This window comes from Pelophylax lessonae, assembly GCF_965119305.1.
Source record: "Pelophylax lessonae genome assembly, chromosome: 10".
Lineage (NCBI taxonomy): Eukaryota > Metazoa > Chordata > Amphibia > Anura > Ranidae > Pelophylax > Pelophylax lessonae.
This window is the reverse complement of record NC_138777.1, coordinates 3,174,058-3,184,555: the sequence shown is the minus strand read 5'-3', so window position 1 is coordinate 3,184,555 and position 10,498 is coordinate 3,174,058. Positions and strand designations below refer to the sequence as shown.

At 57.0% G+C, this 10,498-nt stretch overlaps 1 protein-coding gene across 1 annotated transcript in view; it reads right to left on the bottom strand.

The window, feature by feature from the left end:
* Nucleotides 1–6,306, bottom strand: part of RRAS2 (RAS related 2) — a 43,922-nt gene extending 37,616 nt beyond the window's left edge. Inside the window, exon 1 of the mRNA XM_082270828.1 lies at nt 6,154–6,306. Within this exon, the coding sequence (XP_082126954.1) occupies nt 6,154–6,255 (102 nt within the window). The 5' untranslated portion in view covers nt 6,256–6,306. The remainder of the gene's footprint in view (nt 1–6,153) is intronic.
* Between the last annotated feature and the right edge of the window lie 4,192 nt (nt 6,307–10,498).

Sequence of the window (10,498 nt, the reverse complement as noted above, 5' to 3'; positions counted from 1 at the left end):
GACGAGCGAATCAGAAGCCGCGGGGCGCCCACCAATCACCTCGTCCCGGGGGACGCTGATGGCTATAAATGAAGCGCCGGGCTGGCGGGGCAGGGAATGCGGGACGAGTGACGGGTCACCAAATGACAGCTGGGCAGCCGAACAACAACAGCTGAGCCCCTTCCAACCGCGGGACAGGAATGGTGACACCGGCCGGGGGGGTGACACCGACATGTACAGACAGTAACCCTTTCCTCACTCCCCCCCCCCCCCCCTCTGAAAGGGAAGAGCGTCTTCTGTGAGGGGGGGGCAATATCAGGGCCTGAGCACAAAATGTGCCCCCCCCCCCCCCCCCGCTGTATGAAAAATCTGACTTCACTTACTGCATGCTTGTTCCTGGTCAGCATGTCTCCCAGTGGGGGGTCAGGGAGGATCCTCTTCTCTTCAACGGCAGGGAAGGATTCTCTCCTGCTCATTTACAGGGAATGATTTTCACCCCTTCATCAGCTGGGAAGGATTCTCTCCTTCTCAGTGCCGCAGGAAGGATTCTCTCCCCTTCAGTGGCGGGGAAGGATTCTCTCCCCTTCAGTGGCGGGGAAGGATTCTCTCCCCTTCAGTGGCGGGGAAGGATTCTCTCCCCTTCAGTGGCGGGGAAGGATTCTCTCCCCTTCATCAGCTGGGAAGGATTCTCTACTTCTCAGTGCCGCAGGAAGGATTCTCTCCCCTTCAGTGCCGCAGGAAGGATTCTCTCCCCTTCAGTGGCGGGGAAGGATTCTCTCCCCTTCAGTGGCGGGGAAGGATTCTCTCCCCTTCAGTGGCGGGGAAGGATTCTCTCCCCTTCAGTGGCGGGGAAGGATTCTCTCCCCTTCAAGCGTAGGGAAGGATTCTCTCCCCTTCAAGCGTAGGGAAGGATTCTCTCCCCTTCAAGCGTAGGGAAGGATTCTCTCCCCTTCAAGCGTAGGGAAGGATTCTCTCCCCTTCAAGCCGTAGGGAAGGATTCTTGCCTGGCCACCCCTGGTTTTATGTTATGGGTGACTGGCTGAACTCAGCATGTAGCAAATGAAGCCCCGAGCCGCACACTCGTTCTGTGACTCTCAGTGTGGAAAGCTCTGGATCGCCATGACAGCCAAGCAACGAACATTTCCTGAGGGGCAGTTCATCAATGGCGGCCCCCCTACCTCTCTGTACTGTCATGTGGTTTTACCTTTCACCTTCAAATCTGCAATGTAGTCAGCAATGGCCGCCCCTCCTAGTTCTTTACAGACAAGTGTCACCTTTAGGAGTCACTCAGAAAAGGGATCTTTATTGTAAGAGCGTTAGACCCTGGGAATGCCATACCATAATAGGCTGACCAATAAGAGAATGGAGATGGAAGGTTTCTTTACACCCAAAAGCAGACACAGAAAGTCCCACTGTACACAATATAAGGGGCCACAGGAATGGTAAAGGTAATTGTCAGTATTGGAAAGGGTTCTTTACAATAAGAGTGGTAAAGCCGCTTTGCAGTAATAGGCTTCCCCTGGTGGGGGGGAAGCTTCTCGCCTCCACCCTGGTGGGGGTCGGGGGGGGGGGGGAGGCTTCTCGTCTCCACCCTGGTGGGAGTCGGGGGAAGGCTTCTCGCCTCCACCCTGGTGGGGGATGGGGGAAAGGCTTCTCTCCCTTACTCTGGTGGAGTCACTGTTGCCCCACAGCATCCATTCTTCCTCCTCTGGACAAACACTGCTGCCTGTGAGGTGCTGCTCCTGATGTCCCCCGGTCAGAGGACTCTTCCATCGGGGGTGCGCACACAGGAGGCGTGGCTTCACCACACACAGAGGTGAGCTCCGATGGAAGCTGCACTCCTGGAGAATCATCTACCTGTCAGCTGACAGTCAGAACAAAGGAACAAAGTTCACTCTGCAGCTCATCCGAGGTGCAGCGGCCCGGGTTTCCCCTCCCCCAGTGATCAGACTGTACATTGTAACTGTGTAGCAAATCACAAGGTAGGAGGATGCAGCAAGGGGCTGATCTGTGTCATCGGATGACAGAGGTCCCCTTTAATGAAAGCCATCAATGAGTTGTGGATGGTGCAGGAAGTCAGCGGTGCGCTGAGAAATGTCTCCCCCTCCCCCCCCCCCCCCCCGTACGTCCTTCCTGTACATTTCTGAGAAGTTACAAAGATATAAAACGTTACATGAAATCATCTTCTAGAGTGCGAGGATCGTGAATCCGACACATGGAAGCGGAGCGCCGGCGCTCATTGCCGAGTAACCGGCTGTGGAAATCCGAAGGGAAACTCCGGCACCTCTAATTACAAAGGAATTAAAGGGGACCGGTCAATTTTAGCACCCACCTCATACACACAGGTGACAGCCCCCCCCCCTACACACAGGTGACAGACCCCCCCCCTATACACACAGGTGACAGACCCCCCCTATACACACAGGTGACAGACCCCCCCTATACACACAGGTGACAGACCCCCCCATACACACAGGTGACAGCCCCCCCTCCATACACACAGGTGACAGCCCCCCCCCCATACACACAGGTGACAGCCCCCCCCCCATACACACAGGTGACAGCGTGACAGCCCCCCTATACACACAGGTGACAGACCCCCCCCATACACACAGGTGACAGACCCCCCCCCCCTATACACACAGGTGACAGCGTGACAGCCCCCCCATACACACAGGTGACAGACACCCCCCCCCTTATACACACAGGTGACAGACACCCCCCCTCATACACACAGGTGACAGACACCCCCCCCCTCATACACACAGGTGACAGCCCCCCCCATACACACAGGTGACAGACACCCCCCCCTCATACACACAGGTGACAGACACCCCCCCCCTCATACACACAGGTGACAGACACCCCCCCCCCTCATACACACAGGTGACAGACACCCCCCCCCTCATACACACAGGTGACAGACACCCCCCCCCCTCATACACACAGGTGACAGACACCCCCCCCCCCCCTCATACACACAGGTGACAGACACCCCCCCCCCCTCATACACACAGGTGACAGACACCCCCCCCCCTCATACACACAGGTGACAGACACCCCCCCCCCCTCATACACACAGGTGACAGCCCCCCCCCATACACACAGGTGACAGCCCCCCCCCATACACACAGGTGACAGCCCCCCCCCATACACACAGGTGACAGCCCACCCCCCCCATACACAGGTGACAGCCCCCCCCCTCATACACACAGGTGACAGCCCCCCCCCCTCATACACACAGGTGACAGCCCCCCCAGGTGACAGCGCCCCCCCATACACACAGGTGACAGCCCCCCCCCCCATACACACAGGTGACAGCCCCCCTCCATACACACAGGTGACAGCCCCCCCCTCCATACACACAGGTGACAGCCCCCCCCCCATACACACAGGTGACAGCCCCCCCCCATACACACAGGTGACAGCCCCCCCCCCCCATACACACAGGTGACAGCCCCCCCCCCCATACACACAGGTGACAGCCCCCCCCCCCATACACACAGGTGACAGCCCCCCCCCCCCCATACACACAGGTGACAGCCGCCCCCCCATACACACAGGTGACAGCCCCCCCCCCCATACACACAGGTGACAGCCCCCCCCCCCATACACACAGGTGACAGCCCCCCCCCCCATACACACAGGTGACAGCCCCCCCCCCCATACACACAGGTGACAGCCCCCCCCCCTCATACACACAGGTGACAGCCCCCCCAGGTGACAGCGCCCCCCCATACACACAGGTGACAGCCCCCCCCCATACACACAGGTGACAGCCCCCCTCCATACACACAGGTGACAGCCCCCCCCTCCATACACACAGGTGACAGCCCCCCCCCATACACACAGGTGACAGCCCCCCCCCATACACACAGGTGACAGCCCCCCCCCCCCCATACACACAGGTGACAGCCCCCCCCCCCATACACACAGGTGACAGCCCCCCCCATACACACAGGTGACAGCCCCCCCCATACACACAGGTGACGGCCCCCCCCCCATACACACAGGTGACAGCCCCCCCCCCCATACACACAGGTGACAGCCCCCCCCCCATACACACAGGTGACAGCCCCCCCCCCCATACACACAGGTGACAGCCCCCCCCCCCATACACACAGGTGACAGCCCCCCCCCCCATACACACAGGTGACAGCCCCCCCCCCCCATACACACAGGTGACAGCCGCCCCCCCATACACACAGGTGACAGCCCCCCCCCCCCATACACACAGGTGACAGCCCCCCCCCCATACACACAGGTGACAGCCCCCCCCCATACACACAGGTGACAGCCCCCCCCCCCATACACACAGGTGACAGCCCCCCCCCCCCCATACACACAGGTGACAGCCCCCCCCCCCCATACACACAGGTGACAGCCCCCCCCCCATACACACAGGTGACAGCCCCCCCCCCCCCCCCCCCCATACACACAGGTGACAGCCCCCCCCCCATACACACAGGTGACAGCCCCCCCCCCCCATACACACAGGTGACAGCCCCCCCCCCATACACACAGGTGACAGCCCCCCCCCCCCCATACACACAGGTGACAGCCCCCCCCCATACACACAGGTGACAGCCCCCCCCCCCCATACACACAGGTGACAGCCCCCCCCCCATACACACAGGTGACAGCCCCCCCCCCCCCCCCCATACACAGGTGACAGGTCCTCTTTAGCCGGATGCACACAGAGGTTCCTCATCCAGGTGACACGGCTGCCAGTAATGTGTGTGAGCCAATCAGTAGGGGTATTACAGGATAATGACTGAGGGGCCCCAACACCACTGACCCCCCCCCCTACACACACGCCCTGAGGGGCCCCAACACCACCACAGAATATAATGTGGCTCTGGGTGCCCCTGAATACAGTATAGGAGAGTAGAAGGTTGTGGCCCCTCAGGGGCCCCAAAAGCTGCATTCACCATGACACACATAGCCGATCCCTGTGTGGCCCCAGCATTCAGTAGAGAAGCCCAGGGGCCCCCATACAGTATAGTAGAGAAGCACAGTGTGACCCTCCAGGGGCCCCCATACAGTATAGTAGAGAAGCACAGTGTGACCCTCCAGGGGCCCCCATACAGTATAGTAGAGAAGCACAGTGTGGCCCCCAGGGCCCCCGCATACAGTATAGTAGAGAAGCCCAGTGTGGCCCCCAGGGGCCCCCCATACAGTATAGTAGAGGAGCACAGTGTGGCCCCCAGGGGCCCCCCATACAGTATAGTAGAGAAGCACAGTGTGGCCCCCAGGGGCCCCCCATACAGTATAGTAGAGGAGCACAGTGTGGCCCCCAGGGGCCCCCCATACAGTATAGTAGAGGAGCACAGTGTGGCCCCCAGGGGCCCCCCATACAGTATAGTAGAGAAGCACAGTGTGGCCCCCAGGGGCCCCCCATACAGTATAGAAGTGGAGCACAGTGTGGCCCCCAGGGGCCCCCCATACAGTATAGTAGAGGAGCACAGTGTGGCCCCCTGGGGCCCCCCATACAGTATAGTAGAGGAGCACAGTGTGGCCCCCAGGGGCCCATCCATACAGTATAGTAGAGGAGCACAGTGTGGCCCCCAGGGGCCCCCCATACAGTATAGTAGAGGAGCACAGTGTGGCCCCCAGGGGCCCCCCCATACAGTATAGTAGAGGAGCACAGTGTGGCCCCCAGGGGCCCCCCATACAGTATAGTAGAGGAGCACAGTGTGGCCCCCAGGGGCCCCCCCATACAGTATAGTAGAGGAGCACAGTGTGGCCCCCAGGGGGCCCCCCATACAGTATAGTAGAGGAGCACAGTGTGGCCCCCAGGGGCCCCCCCATACAGTATAGTAGAGGAGCACAGTGTGGCCCCCAGGGGCCCCCCATACAGTATAGTAGACAAGCACAGTGTGGCCCCCAGGGGCCCCCATACAGTATAGTAGAGGAGCACAGTGTGGCCCCCAGGGGCCCCCCCATACAGTATAGTAGAGGAGCACAGTGTGGCCCCCAGGGGCCCCCCATACAGTATAGTAGACAAGCACAGTGTGGCCCCCAGGGGCCCCCATACAGTATAGTAGAGAAGCACAGTGTGGCCCCCGGGGGCCCCATCCTCCATAACACACATAGCCGGTCCCTGTGTGGCCCCCAGGGGCCCCTCCTCCTCCTCCGCCCCCCACATTCCAGCACAGCTCCTGTCAGTCTCACCTGGATGAATTGTATGGTGAGGGCGGATTTCCCCACCCCGCCTCCTCCCACCACCACCAGCCGGTACTTCTCCTGCACGGCGCCCTCCCTCCCTCCGGACATCCCGCCGTCCGCCGACCGGAGCCTCACCGACTGAGCTGGGCCGCTCCGGGGGCGGGGCTTCACTGCGGGCTGGAGGGGGAGGGCGGAGCCTACAGATGTGTGTAAGTGTGAGGGCGGGGCAGAACCGCCTACTTAGTGCCCTTCTATAACAAGAGGGGCGTGCGAGGGCGGAGCGGGACCGCCTACTTAGTGCAATTGTATAACCACAGGGGCGTGCGAGGGCGGGACGGGACCGCCTAGTTAGTGCCAGTCTTTTAAAAAGAGGCGTGCGAGGGCGGGGCGGCGAAACAGCCCACATAAGGCCAATATGCCAGGTGGGGCGGAGTGTTAATCCGAGGGCGGGACTTTCCATCCTCGCTTACTACAAAGAAGGCGGAACTCTTGCCTGATTTAGAACTAGGGGAGGGTCATGGGCGGAGCCGGCAGTGAATATAGGCAGGACTAGAAGAGGAAATATTTTGGTTCCTCCCTCCTGTCACCGCAGCCTCTATGGGGCCTCCAGGGGGCGGAGTCTGATATTGAGAGCAACCAGTCACATTCCAGCTGTCATTCCAGGCACGAGGGGCGGTGCCTGAGCGTTTCCATGGCAACCCAAGGCAGCTCCTCAGGCCGCTCGCTGATTGGTTGCCAGGAGAGGATATAAAGCTGAGTGCACCCCAATATATATCACCCCTCCCCCCTCACTGACTGCACCCCAATATATATCACCCCTCCCCCACACTGACTGCACCCCAATATATATCACCCCTCCCCCCGCACTGACTGCACCCCAACCTACATCACCCCTCCCCCACACTGACTGCACCCCAACCTACATCACCCCTCCCCCACACTGACTGCACCCCAATATACATCACCCCTCCCCCACACTGACTGCACCCCAATATATATCACCCCCTCCCCCACACTGACTGCACCCCAATATATATCACCCCTCCCCCACACTGACTGCACCCCAACCTACATCACCCCTCCCCCACACTGACTGCACCCCAATATATATCACCCCTCCCCCCTCACTGACTGCACCCCAATATATATCACCCCTCCCCCACACTGACTGCACCCCAATATATATCACCCCTCCCCCACACTGACTGCACCCCAATATATATCACCCCTCCCCCACACTGACTGCACCCCAATATATATCACCCCTCCCTTCACACTGACTGCACCCCAACCTACATCACCCCTCCCCCACACTGACTGCACCCCAATATATATCACCCCTCCCCCACACTGACTGCACCCCAATATATATCACCCCTCCCTTCACACTGACTGCACCCCAACCTACATCACCCCTCCCCCACACTGACTGCACCCCAATATATATCACCCCTCCCCCACACTGACTGCACCCCAATATATATCACCCCTCCCCCACACTGACTGCACCCCAATATATATCACCCCTCCCCCCGCACTGACTGCACCCCAACCTACATCACCCCTCCCCCACACTGACTGCACCCCAATATACATCACCCCTCCCCCACACTGACTGCACCCCAATATATATCACCCCTCCCCCACACTGACTGCACCCCAATATATATCACCCCTCCCTTCACACTGACTGCACCCCAACCTACATCACCCCTCCCCCACACTGACTGCACCCCAATATATATCACCCCTCCCCCCTCACTGACTGCACCCCAATATATATCACCCCCTCCCCCACACTGACTGCACCCCAATATATATCACCCCTCCCCCACACTGACTGCATCCCAAACTACACCCCATTTTATTTACACCCCACACAGTGCCATCTTAAGAGCATTAAAGGGCCCTCCCCCTCCCCCGGGCGATGCACTGGAGCCCCGCCCACACAATCACCCATGAGAATAAAAATGCTAATTATGGATGAGGAGATATTTATTGGTACAGCAGGGCCAGGCTAATGACAGCTTCCAAATTCGGGGGCTGGGTCCGGTGACCACACACAGGGACGGGGGTCAGACTGTCCTGTGTGCCCCTGTTCCTGTGGAGGCGGACAGGCATTCCCCTCCCCCCTCCATGGCCCAAGTGGCCTGACAGCAGCGCAGGGCCGACAGGCGCTTACCACATACCAAGTTAGGTTGCGGGATGCACACGGGAATCCGGACTAATGCTTGGCTGGGGCTGGGTCACTGGTCAGGTGGGGCCCCCCTGGGTAAGTGGGGCCCCCGGGCAACTGCCCAGCATGCCCATTCAGTAAGATCTGGACTGCAGGCGGCCATTTCAGTACCCGGATCCTTCTTCTACGCAGCCATGATGATGTAATTGATGCAGTATGTGGTCTGGCATTGTCATGTTGGAAAAAGCAAGGTCTTCCCTGAAAGAGACGACGTCTGGATGGGATTATATGTTGTTCTAGAACTTGGATATACCTTTCAGCATTGATGGTGCCTTTCCAGATGTGTGAGCTGCCCATGCCACACGCACTCATGGAACCCCATACCATCAGAGATGCCGGCTTCTGAACTGAGCGCTGATAACAACTTGGGTTGTCCTTGTCCTCTTTAGTCTGGATGACATGGCGTCCCAGTTTTCCAAAAAGAACTTCAAATTTTGATTCGTCTGACCACAGAACAGTTTTCCACTTTGCCACAGACCATTATAAATGAGCCTTGGCCCAGAGAAAACGCCTGCGCTTCTGGATCATGTTTAGATTTGGCTTCTTTTTGGCCAATAGAGTTTTAGCCGGCAACGGTGAATGGCACGGTGGATTGTGTTCACCGACAATGTTTTCTGGAAGTATTCCTGAGCCCATGTTGTGATTTCCATTACAGTAGCATTCCTGTATGTGATGCAGTGCCGTCTAAGGGCCCCGAAGATCACCGCCATCCAGTATGGTTTTCCGGCCTTGACCCTTACACACAGAGATTGTTCCGGATTCTCTGAATCTTTGGATGAAATTATGCACTGTAGATGATGAGAACTTCAAACTCTTTCTCTGAGAAACTCCTTTCTGATATTCCTCCACTATTTTACCCCCCAGCATCGGGGGAATTGGTGATCCTCTGCCCATCCTGACTTCTGAGAGACACGCCCACTCTGAGAGACACGCCCACTCTGAGAGGCTCTTTTTATATCCAATCATGTTGCCAATTGACCTAATAAGTTACAAATTGGTCCTCCAGCTGTTCCTTATATGTACATTTTACTTTTCCGGCCTCCTATTGCTACCTGTCCCAACTTTTTTGGAATGTGTAGCTCTCATGAAATCCAAAATGAGCCAATATTTGGCTGACATTTCAAAATGTCTCACTTTCATCATCTGATATCTTATCTATATTATATTGTGAATAAAATAGAAGTTTATGAGATTTGTAAATTAGTCCATTCCTTTTTTACTCACAATTTGTACAGCGTCCCAACTTTTTTGGAATTGGGTTTGTATAATGTATATAATGTTGCTCCTCCCCCTCCATGTATACTGTATATAATGTAGCTCCTCCCCCTCCATATATACTGTATATAATGTTGCTCCTCCCCCTCCATATATACTGTATATAATGTAGCTCCTCCCCCTCCATATATACTGTATATAATGTTACTCCTCCCCCTCTATATATATATACTGTATATAATTTAGCTCCTCCCCCTCCATGTATACTGTATATAATGTAGCTCCTCCCCCTCCATATATACTGTATATAATGTTACTCCTCCCCCTCTATATATATATACTGTATATAATTTAGCTCCTCCCCCTCCATATATACTGTATATAATGTAGCTCCTCCCCCTCCATATATAATGTCAGTTAGCAGTTGCTGCACTGATTGGAAGAATGTTCTATTATTCCATCATCTCCATCCTTTACCTGATGGCGCCACGCAGTGACCGCTCTGTATTACAGCACCTTTCACCACCGCTATATGTATGTGGGAGGAGCCTCATCACACCTTTCACCACCGCTATATGTATGTGGGAGGAGCCTCATCACACCAAATTATTATAGGAAATTCTCCGCACATAACTGAAAATAAACCCCCCCCCCCTCCCCCCCTCCCGTGGTGTATGGCGGACAGGTGTACAAATTAGAATTTTCGCTCCTGTGTGCGGTCAATCTGCAGTCCAAGGCTTTTCTCCCATAATGCTCAGCACATTGTCCCTGCTCTGCTCCTGCATGAGCTGTGCTGTCACTCATTGGACACACATGGGATGGATTGTCTGAGCATTGCACAGGTCCTGACACCCAGGGGGAGGGGGGGTCCTATACCTGAACACCCCCCCCCCCCCCCAT